This window comes from Pogona vitticeps, chromosome 2, assembly GCF_051106095.1.
Source record: "Pogona vitticeps strain Pit_001003342236 chromosome 2, PviZW2.1, whole genome shotgun sequence".
Classification (NCBI taxonomy): Eukaryota; Metazoa; Chordata; class Lepidosauria; order Squamata; family Agamidae; genus Pogona; species Pogona vitticeps.
The window spans coordinates 142,953,718-142,970,454 of record NC_135784.1 but is presented as its reverse complement, the minus strand read 5'-3'; the positions used below and the strand labels follow the sequence as shown (position 1 = coordinate 142,970,454).

General features: G+C 45.0%; 2 protein-coding genes across 3 annotated transcripts in view; one reads left to right on the top strand and one right to left on the bottom strand.

Annotated features, from left to right (window-relative positions):
• SLC38A10 (solute carrier family 38 member 10) overlaps positions 1-11,592 on the top strand; it is an 83,272-nt gene extending 71,680 nt beyond the window's left edge. The window contains exons 12-16 of the mRNA XM_020813422.3: positions 888-1,055; positions 1,216-1,620; positions 2,519-2,620; positions 7,572-7,751; positions 8,261-11,592. Coding sequence (XP_020669081.3) covers positions 888-1,055; positions 1,216-1,620; positions 2,519-2,620; positions 7,572-7,751; positions 8,261-9,417 — 2,012 coding nt within the window. The 3' untranslated portion in view covers positions 9,418-11,592. The remainder of the gene's footprint in view (positions 1-887; positions 1,056-1,215; positions 1,621-2,518; positions 2,621-7,571; positions 7,752-8,260) is intronic.
• Positions 3,707-16,578, bottom strand: NDUFAF8 (NADH:ubiquinone oxidoreductase complex assembly factor 8). Of its 2 annotated transcripts, none has more exons than XM_020813447.3 (3): positions 16,392-16,578; positions 15,854-15,964; positions 3,707-4,963 (listed from the first exon to the last, which is right to left on the bottom strand). In XM_020813447.3, exons 1-3 carry the CDS (start codon positions 16,470-16,472, stop codon positions 4,943-4,945), a joined length of 213 nt encoding a protein of 70 aa, XP_020669106.2. In that variant the 5' UTR covers positions 16,473-16,578; the 3' UTR covers positions 3,707-4,942. The 2 variants fall into 2 exon arrangements, with proteins under 2 accessions (XP_020669106.2, XP_020669099.1); XM_020813440.3 differs by lacking the exon at positions 3,707-4,963 and adding an exon at positions 11,582-13,492 and having other exon boundaries at positions 16,392-16,576.
• Positions 16,579-16,737: the final 159 nt, after the last annotated feature.

Sequence of the window (16,737 nt, the reverse complement as noted above, 5' to 3'; positions counted from 1 at the left end):
CATGAAGTAGGCCATAGTCCTTGAAAGCTGGGCCAAAGGAATCTCGTTAGGCTTTCCGGTGCCTTAGGATTCTTGGTTACATTTGTTGTGGAGATCCTTGTGCAGATCTACTGGTAATTCCCATAAAGCAAGGTCCAATTCAACAGGCTCCCAACCTGTAAGCCTGGTTTCCCTTCTGAAGCCTTCAAGATTTTCTCGGGAAGCTCCTTTCTGAAAATTCCTTTTTGTATGCTTCTCCCCTGCTGTGACTCTTTTCTTGCACAGCCTTGGAAGCCAACCCTCTCCTCCTAATTATATTCCTCCCCCACCCTTGCTAAGCCCAGCAGGTGAGTGAGTTCCCTTGGCCATGCCTGTCCCACTGCTTGTCATGCCTAGAATGCAAATAAGCAAGAGCAATGCTACCATCTGGTGGCCACATATCTAAAATAGCCGTATTTTGTGTTCGTGTGGAGTACAAGCAAAGCTTCAGGGCCAAACCCATAGGGGTGCAAATTTGCAGCTGATTCTATCAGTTTCTTCTTTAATGGAATACAGTAATGGATTGTAGGTCTCAGATTCATTGAAGAGGTACTAGGGAAGAGGATTTCCATCACACTTCTCTCGTCTAACTCACTTGGGTTGCTGTTTAATTTCCATTTCTCCTATTCACTACAAGCCAAATAGTGTTATAGGGGAACTTAGATCTGGAAAAGGATGCAGTGGGGGAGAAGGATGAAATCATCTCTTCCCAAACACTGCTGGTTCCATCAAACTGGCAGCTTCTTCTCTTCACCTCTTCATTTCATTGTAAAGAGAAAAGCAGCAATAGCATATATCGTTTGGCCTTATGCTGACTAAGCAGTGCAAGAATTTGCCTGTTTGTACTTAACTCACCCTGTGCTTTCCAGACCAGAACCCAGCAATAGAAGAAGTGGCTCATAACCACGACAAGCCCATATTGCAGAATGGGAAAGAAGAGGTGGAACAGCCACAGATCAAGGTTCCCATGGATGTTCCCAAAAGAGAGGAGAAAGAGAAACCAAAAGAGGAGGTGCAGCTGGATCGGCCTGACCAAGGTAGGGTAGAAATAGAATGGGCTGCAGTCGGATTCTATTTGGTCTCTAGTTGGGTAGATGGGGTTGCAGGGTCCCAATGGCGAACATGCCTTAATGGGACTTTGTTTTATGGTACTTGTCTGCTCTTTCTAGTCTCCTGTTTTCCTTGTCTCTGCTGCAGGATTTGCACAACCCATTGGAGAAGCCCATCGCCACGAGCCACCAGTACCACGTGATGAGGTAGTGGTGGATGAAGGTCAGGACCGTGACGAGCCTGAAGACGAGCAGCCGCCCGCCAACAAGGAGGTTCTGGTGGAGGAGAGTCCTGTGTTGGGAGAGGAACAGGCAAAGCCTCAACCTGTTCCCAAACAACCCAAGGGTGAAGGCAACCAGGAAAAGCTGGAAGGCCATCCTGTAAAAGATGCAAAACCACTGCCAGAGTCAGATGCTCAGGAAGATCAACGGCCTCCATACAAAGACCTTCAGCTGGACCAGCAGGACAAGAAGAGAGATAAGGACGTGGGTGGGAAGGACAGTATCATTCTGCAGGAAAGGCTAAAGCCTGCTGAGAAGGAGAATGACACAGGTAGAACCTTCCTCTGCTTCTTCCTTCTGTCATTCAAGACCTCAGTTTATCACCTGGGCCCCTGAGATTTTGCATTCCTGTGCGTAACTATAAATCATTGCCGCATTCAGCTGGTGCTGCAGAGAATTTGAAGAATTCACACCTGACTCCAGGGGTATTTGAGCCATGCCCAGCCTGAGTCTCTGAGGCCTCAACTCTGCCTTTCCCACCAATAAGTCCTATCTTTAACTCTCGGTATCATGTGACATCTGCACATTCACCTCCATGAGTGAATGAGTAAGTGAATGAAATGCATTTCCTATAGTAAGACAACACAGTTCCTGCATTCACAGGAAATGAATATTCATTGCCTTCTTTGCACTCTTATTTTAAAATGTGTATTTGTGTAATGGAATTTCAAATATTTTAATAGTGAATTGTCAAAGGCTCTCGTCACCTCTGCCTGTATCCACTTTTTCATATGACTGCTACACAACCTTTACCACTCTTTCTCTTGTTGTGGGGGCAGGGTGAACTATAAAGCAGATGGCAGTAACAGATCTAGTAATATCTATTCTGCAGTTGTTTGCTTGCTTGCTTAGCATCAGGTGCTGTGCCATGCTGCTCACTGGGGACCCTGTGTGAGCTAGGAGAGCCTGACAGGTGCCCACATTACTGTGTGTCCACTACAAAGCTCTGTAGGGTTAGGTTTTGCATTTTAATAAGCCAAGGCAGTTAGCAGAGGTTTGGTGCCAGCAGGCTCTCATGCTATTAAATATTTTTATGACTTTCTGCGGACATCACGTTATGGGGAAAACTACATACCGAGTGGGTGGGCGAAGGGAGGCACCGAGGGGCACAGAACATCTGGCACTTCACTGGCTCCATCTAGAGATGCCTGTCTGTTCATTTTCTTCAGGGGAGAAGAAGGAGCTGCCTCCTCCAGAAAGGCCAGAACCACCCCAAGCTGAAGAGAGAGAGATCCGCAATGCTGAGGAGAATGCAGAGAGCAAACGGGAAGGTAAGCCTTTTCCTTGTCCTGCATGCTTTGCTGACTGTGTATGTGCGTGTGTGTATACACACACACACACACACCCTGCCAACTGCCATGGCTCTGCAGAAGAAGGAACACAAGCATCACGGCTGTGCTGCAAGGCCAGGTCACCTTGCCTCGATGTCATCTTGGAGCATGTAATCTGAGGCTGCAGCCACCTGGGCACTGCAATCCAATCACTTCTCTAAACCGATGGTGCAAGCCCTCCCACGTCCAGGAGAAAACAATCAAGCCCTGCCAAGGCCTCTGCTTGTCATGGAAAGCATGCCAAGACTGCTCTTGCTTTAGAAGGGAGCATGGCTGCTCCGCTGCAAATAGATTCCCCCGGCTAGTCAAAAGACGTCGCTTCTCCCCCCATCTAAGGATGAAACAGGTACCACAAAGCCAGTCCTTCCAGAAGTCCTCAAGGTCATGTGTTTTGACAATACTGTGCAGGTCTGAGACCACAGGGACGGGCTTCCTAGGAACAGATGTTCACTCTGTCCACTTTTCTCTGTATGTAAGCTTCGAATATGGATGAGGCTCTTTGCAGACTTCCCCCGTGTCCTTCATCCTCCTAGTCTTCCAACTTCTCTCGCAGTCTCCTCTTGAGGACAATGCCCAAACCATCTGGATGTCTTTTAATACTATTTCTGGGTAATCTACACCCTTAATAGCAATCATTTGTACCTCTGTACCCCCAGGAGTATATTGTGGCTAATGTCTCCATATGTTACCGGCAAGGGATCGCTGGTTCTTACTTGTTTGCAGAGAAAGCAGTGCAGCTTTTACAACGGGGGAACTTTCTGGAGCTATGAAATGGATACTGGGACTATTCTGAACGAAGTACAGATACAGCTCTTATTTGGAACACCGTAGTGTCCTGTGGAGCACTCCTACTATGGAATGGGTGGGGTCCTCTTTAAAGCAAAGCATACCTCACAAGCAAAGGGCACGTGTAATAGTGAGAGGAGGGAGGGAGGTTGAGAGCGAGAGGTTGCGTGGCTGGCGTGAACCCCATACAGAAGAGGTTGACTGGCTGCTGTCTCCTTAACAAAAACAGAACACTATCAGCAGAAGGGAAATCTTTTTTTAAAAAAAATACTTAAAACTACAGCATAGGGAATTCTAATTCCCCAAATGACAGCAGCGATCACAGTACATGAGAGTTTAGAAGTACTGTATAATTGTCTAGATAGCAAAAATTCTTAGGCAAGGCTGATGACTTCTTTGAGACTGTGGGACCCCTTCTTTCCTCGTACCAAGACTGGACAGCACCTTAAACAAGCACAGCGTGCCATGGCCTTCCTGCTGAGCAACAGCACCTGTTTCCTACTGGCCGTTTATTTGTTTGTTCGTTTGTTTATTTATTATCCCACTCCCATTAGTGCCAAGGCACTACTCTGGGTGGTTGCAACCAATGTGATACAAAACCAAAAAATAAAGATAAACACATTAAAACCAGTTTGCAAATAACCCTTAAAATCGGATGATTCAGGCCAGTCATATAAGAACCAGAGTGGACGGGGGCGGGGAAGAGTAATTAGCTAGGATTGGTGTGGGCTGACTTGCATATGACATGGCTATGGACATGATTTCCAGGCAAAGCTGAGTCTCAGCCTCTCTCATTTAAAGTTGGAGCCATTCTACATGGTGCGCAGTCTGAAATCTGTCCCGGTTTTTAAGGGAGCTGTATCAGTTTATGGATGGATTAGCTATGACTTTTCCTCCAGTGAATTCTGAGCATGGCTCTTCTCTCCATTGCATCCTCACCGCAGCCGTACAGGGCTTGCAGGGAATTGAACCTGGATCTCCCAAGTCCCCCTCCAGTTCTTTTAACCAGTGTACCCCACTGGTTTTTAGTTGTTAAAGTGAAATCCCTAGATAGCAAAGATTTTTGAAACCTTGAAATATTTGCTCCTGGTTCACCATCCCATCTCATTCAGTCTCTCAAAAGCCACGCCTTTCTGCCCTTTTTGAAAATTGGCAGAGCTCATTATTTTGATCTCATGGGTTAGGCAGTGCCTTTATCGGCTCAGTGAGAAATTAAACATAAGGTGAGTGTATGAGTTCTCGAGAACTCTTCATCGGGCAATGTTATGAAACCTGGAGCTGAAGTGGGAAGTCCAACAACTAGGCTGGGTGTGATGCCCGTGGCTCATGCAGTCAGACGGCCAGAAGAATAAAATGGTGTTTTAGATTCTGCATGAGGGAGGGGAGAAGGGTATCCGTTTGTAGGCTCTTCATCTCCTTGAAGACCACGGCCTGACTTGCCCCTCTCACCAAATTTTTTGGTTGCTTTGCACAAGGCTAGGGACCTCTCGAGTAGCCCTGGAACAGTAAAATACAAAGTTGGTGTCAGTGTTTACATTTTTTTAAAAAAAAGTATGTATTGCATGAGGTTCAAAGTCGGTTACAGCCAAACTCTTAGTCGTATCTAGTGGTCAGAAGAGATGGAATCCTCATTGGAGTCTCATGGAAAAGTCACTTCTTGTCACAGTAGAATTTGTCCCGGGTCATTCATGGTGATATTTTCAAAAGCAGATTATTAAAACAAAAACAGAAACAAACAAAAACACAGCGTGAACTCTTCATAAAAATTCTGGGTTTGGCAGAACTTTCATTGGATCACAGAAGCATTACAAATGAGTGTGTACTTTCAGCTTCTCTTGTTTGTAAACTAGTGGGATGTTCCTGCTAAAAAGCTGTGTTTCTGTTGGTGAATTGCTGATTTAAATGCTGACCCTTATGACACTTATTTTGAGCCACTATATTTTCCTGAAGTGCTACAAAGCTGAAACTGTATATTTTCCTGCACTCCCAGGAGGAAGGCTCGAGGCACCATTCAACAGCAAAATGTCTCTTAAACATACCTAGGCCAAATGAAGGCGTGCCTTGCCGGTACCAGTCACAAACCACAACCGGGCAGCCTTGTCTGTCTACAAATACATGTGGCGCTCTGGGTCTGTACTTACTGCTCTCTGTGAGGCAAGCAAGTTTCGTCCTCAGTTCCGATGTATCCGCTTCTCCTCCTCCAGGAGATGCACTTAAATAATTGGGACAAAGTAACTGGAACTTAGGAGCACAGAAGTCAGGAATGTGAGCTCAGTATTTGTCCTCTGAAGATGCCGGCCACAGAGACTGGTGAAACGTTAGGAAGAACAACCTTCAGAACACGGCCAAAGAGCCCGAAAAACTCACAACAACCCTCAGTGTTTGAATTAGGTTGGAGTGGGACTCTGGCTGCTCACATCTGTGATGTGGGTCACGGTTCATTCCCATAGGCAGACCCTGAGACTGAGTAGGCAGTTTGAACGCAGGTGAGCAAGAGGGGTGCCTGCCATGGCTCAAAGCCAGTTTAGTCATGTGGAGAAAAGAACACCAGAGACAAGGGATTAGCTGGTACTTGGCAGCACACTGGGAGAGCAGTGGCTCGCCCTCTTGTCTCTCGTGGTCTTTTCTCCACATGGAGAATGATACGTCTGAAGAGAAGGGCCCTGCTTGCTCTGCACACGGCCAAGGATACGTGAGGGGTTTTGCTCACACGGAAAGTGTACATGAGAGCAGGAGCCTCTCTTCTTCAGACGCATCACTGCCCATGTGGAGAAAGCAACGGTGAAGAAGGGAGCGGCAGACCACTCTTCCACATGCATGTTGCCAAGAGCCCAGGTATGCAGTGACAGAAAAGCACTTCAGATTGCCCTTGTTCTTTCCTTGCCCTCGAGCCAGATGCAGGTTGGCCAGAGTACAGTCAGCTCCAGTGAACAGGGAGGTGGGTTGTCTTCCCTCTAATCAAGAAAGGGGTTACCAGGCAGCTCACAAACAGCCAGCATTTGAATCGCAAAGGTTGCTCTAGGGGGCAACTATCTGGAGAAGACCTGGAACTCTATTTGAGAGGAATGTGGAGAAGCTACCTTTTACACTATAGCTTCCCAAAGAAAAGTGTGTTTTCTTACATTCTAAGGAGTAGCAGCTCTCCTGTCATGCTACTTCCTCTAGAATTTTTCCCTATTGGGTTGCTGCATTTCAGTGGAAAATTACTTTTGCAATAGATATATACAGAGCACACAACACTGCCCATCTCTTTCCATCTGGGCTTCCCGCGTCATCTCCTTGTAGGGCTTTGCTTGGTATAACAAACAAAGGTACGGTTTCACAATGTCTTCCTTCCTTCTGCTTCACAATGGGATTGGAACAGCCAAGATTAGGAAGCCAGTTTCAGGCAGGAATGGAGTGAAAGAAAACGCAACTCTTAATCTCCAGGGTCTAGATTTATGAGGAGCGATATAGTGTATACGATGGTGTTAGTAGAAAAGAACATTGTGCATTTTCTGTCTGAATTTATTGCAGGTACTGTGTTCCTCCCCATTTCCATGGCCAGACCACAGATTAGGCCTATCATTTTGGAATCTCTTGAGATTCCTTCAGTTCCTTCACAGTTCCCAGACATCTTTATCTGTGTATGCCTGAAACACCTTCCTTTTAAAGAACAGCCACAATAGGTTTACAAGTCCTTCTCGTTTCAAATGTCACAGCATTCATTCCCTGAATCTTTGCCTGCTTTTAGCTTTATGCTTTGCTAGGGCTGGCAGCTTTTATTGATCAGAACTTGGCTTTTCTTTGGAAAGAGCTATCCCTTCCTATTTAAAATGCATTGTTTGCTGTTCCTCTTGAAAGCACAGACATGAGACTCAACAAAGCTAGAATAGCAATACTTTCCAGCTAAGTCTTCCCAGAAGGTACTGGGTTTCTTGTGGCCAAAGGTAAATATTAGGTACCACAATGAGTCGTTCCCTCAGTATTAGAGAAATGTAAAAGTGTTGGGGCCTTTCTTTCTGACCCCTTGGAGGGAAGATACACAAGGTACAATTTTGGTGCATTCATCCTCATCTTATTTCCCCATTTTCTCCCCCCTGCCCCGCCTTTCTTCTTATTCTAGAAGATGGGAAGAAGAAGCTCCTGGACCATGCAGTCTTATTGCAAGTCATTAAAGAACAGCAGGTTCAGCAGAAGCAGCTCTTAGACCAGCAGGCAAAGCTGCTGGCAGTGATTGAGGAACAGCACAAGGAGATCCACCAGCAGAGGCAAGAGGATGGAGGTGAAGAAAAGATGCAGCAAGGTACCAACTGGGTAGAGGGCTTCAGCAGGCACTGTGAGAAGATGGGGCCTGTGGGTGAAGCTGTGACTGTGCCCACATCTTCAGCTTTAGTCTCTAGACTGTTCTGGGCGAGCTCCTTGCTCTCCTTTCTCTCTAGTGCTATAAAGCTATCTTCATTCTGGAAGGCAGAGCTGTATGTTGCTTCATGGCTGTGAAAGCTCCAGCTCCTGGGTGATTTAGAAAGTGCACAGATATAGAAGAAATGGAGGGAAGGAGACAGTGAAGTTTGTGGTTATCCAGAATTGCAGGAAGCTTAAAACAGGATTTCCTGCTTACTTCATTTATGTCATACTTATGGTTTCAGAACTATTTCAGTAACCATGACAGTCAGGTAAGTATTCTGCTGGGCAGAAGGGAGAAGCTGGCACAACCCTTTGAGAGTCTTGTGTGTAAACTCCTCGGTTATTGGTAGATCTCCCCTTTGCTGTCATAAACAATAACTGAATGCTCTCCGCTTCTCTTTGCAACAGAAGTACACCAGGAGCCTGATCTGCCTTTTGCCAAGAGTAAGGAACGAGAGGAAGCTGTTGAAAGTAAACTTGAAGATGCTGCAAAGAATGTAGCTAAGGATAGACCAGATAATCCACTACATGTGCTTGACAATCAACCCCTAGACTCTGATTGGCAGAAAAAGCAAGCCATGGTTCAAGGAGAGCAGAAAAATATGAACAGCATATTAACAAGAGCTCCCCCTAAAAATCCTGCAGCTCATGTAAATGAGGGTGAGAAAATAGCACAGCACCAATCTGTGAAAAACCAGGCAGATAAGTTAGTGGAGCCAATTAGAAGCAATTCACAGATAGTTCGGGCTGAAAGACAACAGCAAGAAAAGCTGGCAAAGATTGAGAAACTAAAAGAAGGCCAGGATACTGAGGTGGCACAAAATGCCCAGGAAAAAATTAAGAATGTTCTGGAAAGAGCAAAGGTTGTGGAAGGAGGCGAAGGCCGAAGAGAGGAATCTGATGCAGCTAACAGCCATGTAGATGCTGAGAGGAGTCCTCCGAGGGTCCTTGAGAGAGTCCCATTTGCCCAAGAGGCTAAGAAAGAAGAGACCCACCATAAAGAGCAGCAAGAAGATCCTTCACATAAAGCAAAGGCTGATGGGAAGATACAAGAGAATTTTGCAGTCCAAGAAGCTATGAAGCCTGACAAAGTTGAGAAGAAGCAATCCTTGCCTTTGGACCCAGTTGATGGCGTGCAGGGCCAAGGAGACAGCAGTAGAGAGAAGATGGCAGCTGAAGCTCCCAACGCACAGGTGATTCATGCTAATAAGCCACGGCTGGATTCACAGGGAGAGCCAAAGGAGCCAGAGAAAATACGGGGGTCTGAGAGTGACCCTGTTGTGAAGCTGGAGCAGATGCCTGCCCAGAGAGACCAAGAAAATGCTAAACCCAATAGAGACCTCAAGCTGCAAGCTGATCTGGATTTGCGCCGCAAGAGGCGAGACCTGGAGGAGGAGGAAGAAGGAGGGCCAGGAGGTGTGATAATTGCCCTTAATCCCCTCCCAGATGTGAAAGTGAATGACCTACGGAGTGCACTGGAGACTCGGTTAAATCAGGCAGCAGAAGGTGTTCAGCAAGCTCTTCATAGTCGGCAGATTAAACAGATCACAGAGGAAGAGGTGTGACAGAGCGCAGACCATAGGACCATTGGGAACCAGTGTAAGAGGCTGCCAGCAATTTGGGGAAGAGCCTTATTGACCCAATTGCAATTATGTAACTTTGGGTAGTCCAGATCCGGTGGGTGCTGATGCCTGGGGATATATGTTGAGCTGCACATGCTCCAGGAGGAGGTTGAAGCCCCAGTGCTGCCAGCCAGTTTCATACTTCAGTGCTGTAACACACGGTTTCTTCTCCTTGTACTGGTGCCTAACCTGCGACAACCAGTTCACCCAGCCTCCAGGTTCTGGATAGTGTGTTACGCCTGCCACATTTCCAAAGAAGCATTTGCATTTTATTCTTACTCAGTTGCCTTGAAATTACTTGCTTTAGTTTCTGTGTTTGAAGTTGGAATCTGTTCTCATGCTTTGTTATCTGATCTGGTTGGAAGCTGCCTCTCTCTGTTTGTGTGTGTTCTTAACCCTTATATTAATGCTGGATTCTTGTTTTGCTCTGTCTATCCTCTGGGGATTGGGTACATCTGACTTCAGAAATGGTAGCAAGAGGGTGAAAGAATTTCCACTAAGTGTTCAATATGGGAAGACATTCCATGCTAGGGATAAATTCTTGAGAATGCAGGGATAGTTAGTATTGAATGCATTCTTAAACAGAGCCAAGCTGCTGTTTTGATCTTCAGTCACAGGCGCACATTAGCAATAATAAAGACTCATCCTGCCTTTGTTCCTCTTGGCTATAAAAGCCTAGGTTTATGCTTCTAAACCATTCCTATCTCAAGTGCATCCTAGAACTATACTGTACTTGAAAACTCTACCCATCACTTGCTGCAAGAGGAAGCAACGCTAGAAGGTCAAATGAAGGAATTTCAAGGAGGCATTACCCATGTAGGACAGCTTGCATCTACCTCTTTCCTCCTCTTGGCAAGTGTGTGCATCATTTAACCGTTTTTTCAGATGTGTGCAAAAGCATGTAGTTCAGATTTATGAGTTGCAGTTTGCATGCTTCCTTGGTCAGAGTTGCTTTGTTTCAGGCCATCTGATGGGGTTTGAATCTTTTCCCATTAACAACTGGTATGGCAAAGCAAAGACCCCTTTGACTCTTGACTGCAACTGTCATTCAGAGGTATTTCTGTTAAAGATTCTCCAGGCTGCAAAAATAATGGAATTTGGTACAGTGAGAGCCTTTTGCTGGAAAGGCAGAAATGTATGAGCCTGTAAACTCACCCCTTCTTTCATATCAGTCCATATTGAGAACTTGTTGGATCAGAAAACAGAAATGGTGTAGTACTGAATAAGCTTCTGGGGTAACCTCCTCAATGGTGTGTGTATCTCACATGTTTTTGGACTGCAGCTCCCAAAATCCACATTGAGGAAGATTAGAGTTCTGGTCCCAGCATATCTGAGGGCTGGACAAGTGGGAAAGGGGCCTGGAAGCGCTAGCCCATCCTGTTAAATGGAACAGAGTGGAATGCTGTTTCTGCCATATCTTGCCTACAAAATGTGTTTGAAAGTATCTCTACTCCAAGAAGACAGACAAATGTGGCTGGTTCCACTTGCCTGCTTTGATGGGCATGTTTGCCTTGGCACACAGAAGACTGTCGCTATAGCCTTAATCTTTAAGAGCCTTGTGAACCTGCTTTGCACATCGCCCTATGCCCGAGGCTAATGTGGCAAGAAAAGGCCACTGGGAGCCTTGGTCTTGGACATGCTCCTCACTTCAGAACAACAGACAGGAGCTCAGGAGCTTCTCTTCTGTTTTGGCATAACTGCAACTTGTCATGTCGTCCAAATCAGCAAATTGTTGGTTAGTGTTATCTATGGTTGGTTTGAAACAAACCTTAACATTAAGCAATAGTTTGTTGGTTCAGATAACAAGTGGCTAAGCAAGAACTGATACCAAAGCTGCTGTGCTTTCTGTGTGTCACTCAAGAGGAGACTCTGTGAGTCCAAAACTCATTGCAACTCATCAAGTAAAACAATGGTGTCATACATCTGTTCTCGATTTGGGTTGGACTGCAACTCCCAGCTTGATTTTGGACACAGATGATGGGGAAGGGGTCCCGCCACATCTAGTTTGGGGAAAGATGGGGGCAGCATGTTATTGAGTGGTGCTGTTCAAAACACAGTGAACCTACAACTAAAGTTACGATCACTTTAGTCCCAAAATAAACACAACTTTGTCATGCAGTCTGTGTTTTATTTTTTAAAAAAACAAAATTGTTTTAATATGTAAAATGGTTGTGGAGGTTATCAGCTGAATGCCATGTCAATCTTTTCTTGACCAAGAGTGGTGTGACTAAGCCCTGTAACCAAAGAAACATCTGACATCCCTCCGTAGAACAATGGGTTTGTTTTTTTTTTAAAAAGCCATCACCAAGACAATGTGGAGGAGGAGATAACAAGGAGACGGTACTCCTGAGCTGGAATGCCTCCCTTGTGCCACAGGACAGGTTCAGATGTTGTATGCTGCTGACAAGTGGCAGCTGGTAGATCCAAGCTGCACAAACTAATAAATTCAAGCATTGGAGGCCTTTTTTCCTCTTGTTATAAGTAGTTTCCTCCTATTGCACAGAATACATTAGTCATAAATCTGCAGGCATCTTTAAAGGATTGTATTTTTGTCCCTTTTTGATCCCAGCCTCCTTTCTAGTTACTGTATTCCCTTCTGATCTCAGACCCCACCCATACAGCCACCAAATCAGAAAGGGGAGCATAAATCTGTGGGAATCTAGTGAATGATTCAGTGATGATCTTACCAAGTACCCAGGGGAAAATTACTTGCATCCATCCAGATCTACTGCTCATACTTCACATACAATGTAAGTAAATCACATTGTGAGGTGCTACTAGTGATTATACACTCACATCCTTTAAAAGATATTTACAAGGCTGTGACATGACACATCAGATGCATCCACTCTCATAAAAAAATGTCTAAAGATGCAGCATTCCACAAGACAAGTCCCACTCCAAATACCTGTTTAGTTGATCCTTGACTCTAGATTTTAGCAGTGTCCTACAGTTCACTTAAGGGACTTGGCCACTCTGTGGCCTTCTGACAAAGATGAAGCACTGGCTTTCTTGGGTCAGAAGGAACCACAGCACTGCACCACCAACAGCTTGGACAAGCTCCCAAGCTATTCTGTAACCTTGGCCTATAAAACTTCTTTTTCCTTAGGCATTTTCACTGATTAGTTTTTTCTCCCCAAAGCTTCAATTAGGAAATCCATGTTCAGAAGGGAAATCAGGCATTCAAAATTGCGGACTCCTCTACACGGCAGGGTTCAAGATATATATTATTTTTACATGCCACAGCTGAATTAATATTCTTACACAAATTAATCAGGACTTTTAGGGAGTTGCAACACTCTGGGCCTTCCTTTTCCTCTGTTCCAAATCTTCATGAATTGAAATTAACATTGTCAGCCCACTTCAGCAGCGTTCTAGCGGTGCTGCCCAACTTTGCATGTTGTCCTTGGAAGCAGAGAGGGAATGTGTAAACCCTCAGGGCAAAAACTGACATTAAGTCTTGCTGCCAGAATGCCACAGATGTTTATCCTGGGGAAAGGGAGAGGTGGCTTCTGGTTCACCATCCCTACATTTTGCTAAAGAGCAAAGATAACAAAGGTAAGAGCAAGTGCCCCTTGCTCATGCCTCTTTATCTTACAGCGCTTTTATCAGTATCTGAGTATAATGGAGATTCTCCCCTTAATGCAAAAGACTGGATTAAATGAGCTGCCACGGACATTCCATTAGTATATTTCCATTCTGTGTAGTAGTCCTTTGGTCTCTTGCACCTTCCTCCACGCCGCAGAAATTTAACTGATGGGCATAAACCACATTTAAGTAGAAACTCACAGGCATGGAACCTTAGCTTTAAAAAATCTGGTTTCCCGCCAGTTCTTGTTCATATACATAATTTAGAAATATACAGTTCTGTGTGTCTTTGAGCTATACACACTTCAGAGCTTTCTCATAAAATATGACAGACGAATCAAGCCCTTGATATTTCTGTGCAAAAATAAAAAATAAATCAGGATGGTGTCGGTGTTTGACTTCCAAGGCTTTACTTGACTTTCTTCTTTGCCTATAAAGGAAGATCAGTCCGCATGAGTCAGTATTAGGATTCCTTTGCCAAGAGGGTAATCAGTCTACTTAAACAAGAAAGATAGGGGCACCTTGTAAGAGATCCCTTGTGTTATTGGAATTCATATCACTGGCTGAAATCCCGCTGTTTAGCATAGTCACACTAGAGTAGGCCAATCAAATCAGTGGGGATTCGATGAGTCAACTCCTCCAAGTTCCATTGATCCAAATGGGCCTGCTCTGCTTGTGACTTACTTCACTAAGCAATGGGAATTCAGCCACTGACTAAAAATATGTCAATATTATTAATTTAGTTGGTTTATTTATATCCTGCCTTTCTCCCAATGAAGGGATTCATGTGGCATACAGTAGTTTAAAAGATACATATTTAAAATCACAATAGAGTATTTGTATTAAAATATAATTACACTTATAACGTTAAAGGCATCACTAGTTAAAACTGATTAAAATAAATTTAAAACATGGTAAAGGCTGCAGAAAATGCTGCATCCCCCCACTAAAAACTCTGTTCCTGCCAGGGCATCCACAAATCAAAAGCCAGTTTAAAAATGAAGGTTTTCACCAGTCTGAAAGGACAGCAAGGATGGGCCAACCTAGCCTCCATTGACTGGGGAAGCTTTATGAAGTCACTACCTAATGTTTCTGCAAGAGCAGTGGGATTGAAAGAAGGCCCTCTGCTGAAGATCTCAGAGATCGAGGACGGCTTTATTAGGAGATAATATGCTTCAAATAGCTTGGACCCAAATCACAGAGAGGCTTATAAATCCTTTATTAGGACTATACAAACAAGGTGTCAAGGAAGTTTATATAATCCCAGTGAATGGCTCCAGTCAGCAGTCCAGCTGCAGGCATTTTGAACCAACTGCTGAAGTCCCCAAACCAATGTTTTTTAAAATTTTATTTATATGCCGCATTTAGCTCCAAATGTAGAAAGCATTATAACAATCCAAAAACAATGTGACTAAGGCATATGTCACTGTAGTCAAGTCAAGCATTTTCAGGAATCAGCATAGATGCTCAGCTTTAACTGTACAAATGAAATCCTTGTTGTTGTTTAGTTGTTCCAGTGCCCCCCAGAGTTGGGTCAAAGAATGAAATCCTAGCCACCACCAAAACCTGGGCATCCAGATTCAGGGATAAATCCAGGAGTTCAGTTTTTTTTGTCCTCATCCAATCCATTACAAATATCAGGCACTGCTTAGAGCCAAGATAGCATCCTTGGAATTAGAAAGGAGAGTTTGCTGTCATCAGCATATTATAGCCCAAAACTCTGGAGCTCTTCTAGCAGCTTGTAAATGTTAAATAGCATAGGGGGCAAAACAGAACCCTAAAGGATGCCTCAGGGCAAAGGCTAATGTGTATTCTCGAAGGCTTTCACGGCCGGGATCTGATGGCTGTTGTGGGTTTTTCAGGCTCTTTGCCATGTTCTGACGGTTGTTCTTCCTAACATTTCGCCAGTCTCTGTGGCCGGCATCTGATCAGCTAACGACACCATCAATCACAGTGACAGATAAAATCTCCCCCTTATCACAATATACCCACAACAAAAACACACTGATCACCACAATCACCCATCCCCTGAAAAGGACAAAAGTTGATCCCACAGTTATAAATACTCAACTATTGAAAGAAACTGCACCAGAGCACAGAGTTCTGACTCCTGTCTTTCTGAAAATGCAGGCCACAGAGACTGGTGAAATGCTAGGAAAAACAATCTTCAGAACATGGCCAAAGAGCCCAAAAAACTCACAACAACCAAAGGCTAGTGTGTTGAGCAAGAATCCCTCAGTATCACCTTCTGAGTTCTCTCCTCCAGGAAGAATCAGAACCACACCAAGAATCAGAACCACACACAGAACCCAGTGAGGCAGCCCAGAAGGATACCATGGTCAGTTGTATCAAATGCTCCTGAAAGAGCCAGCAGAACCAACAGGGACACACACCTCCAGTCAATTTCCCAGTGCAGGTCATCCACCAAGGTGACCCAAAGGTGTCTCAGTCTCATAAACAGCTAAGGTTATGGGGCTGGAAACCTGGTTTTTCATAGAATTTATGTAACCTACTGTGTCTAATCAACAAGATGGAAGGGAAGAACTGTGGTGAACAATCTGGCATATGGCCAAATTTCCCTACCTTAAGAGTTTAAGGAGAAAAAAGGGGGAGAGAGCAACACAACCACACACACAAAACAATAGCTTATGATAGTCAAGTAATGTTATGATGGTTTACTTTGGAATTTAAAAAAAACACCAAATGAAGAAGCTGAGCTTTTTATAAAAAAAACAAGAACAGTCTGAAAGCAACTCTCATTCTTCGGGGAAGAAAAATACAAGTGACTCACAGCCTTTGTAAAGCAGTCCATCAGCATCTCAAATTCCTTCGCGCAAACATCCTTTTTCAGGTCCCTCTGACCTGCTGTATGGGAAGCAATGCACTTGCCATAGATGGAGGCCTGCAAACACCAATTCCAGTCAGATGCAGATAGTCGTGGGCTACTCTCTTACAGGTATCACATATTCAAGCTCCCTGATTTCTCATAATGAAAAGGTAACACTATTTTTTTATTTGCGCTCCCCGCTCACCCTAAATTTTGCCCAGGAGGGCACCCCTCCTCCATGGTCACTATCTCCTCCCTGCAAAAAGGTCCTTGCAGGATAATCTGTACAGAGTACGGGTGGCTGTATTTCAACATCTAGTAGAGAGCAGTCACGCCGAGAGATGCAGAGGAGGAGGACGGGTAGAGGGTACAAAGTTGCACCAAAAAGGTCAGAAACCTGAATGAAGGGGCGGGCGGCAGTAAGAGAGCGTCGGAGGCCGCCGTATATTTAATAAGGCCAGAAGGAAATCTTGTTCCCATGATGACATGGACCTGCCCTTACCTGCTCCCCACAACTCTCCAGTAACTCTGGGAAACGATGCAATCTCTCCCGAACGCGCCCCCAGATGCCTCGGCTGGACATGGCATTGGAAAGCACGACACCAGCCCTTCCTAGTTTACCGGCTGGGCGCAGCCATGATGACCCGGCGAGTGCCCCCCCGCCTCCCTCTTGCAGGACAGCGTTCCTATTGGGCCAGCACGGTTCGCACCCGTTGATAGGACCGCGCCCCTCTTCGCCCAAGATTTCCGGCCTTCCAATTGCGTTCCCGATCCAGAAAAAAACCTTCCGATTAGATAGGAGGCGGGAGCTTCTTCTTCGTTCCCGCCTTTTCTCCAGTGGCGTCCAA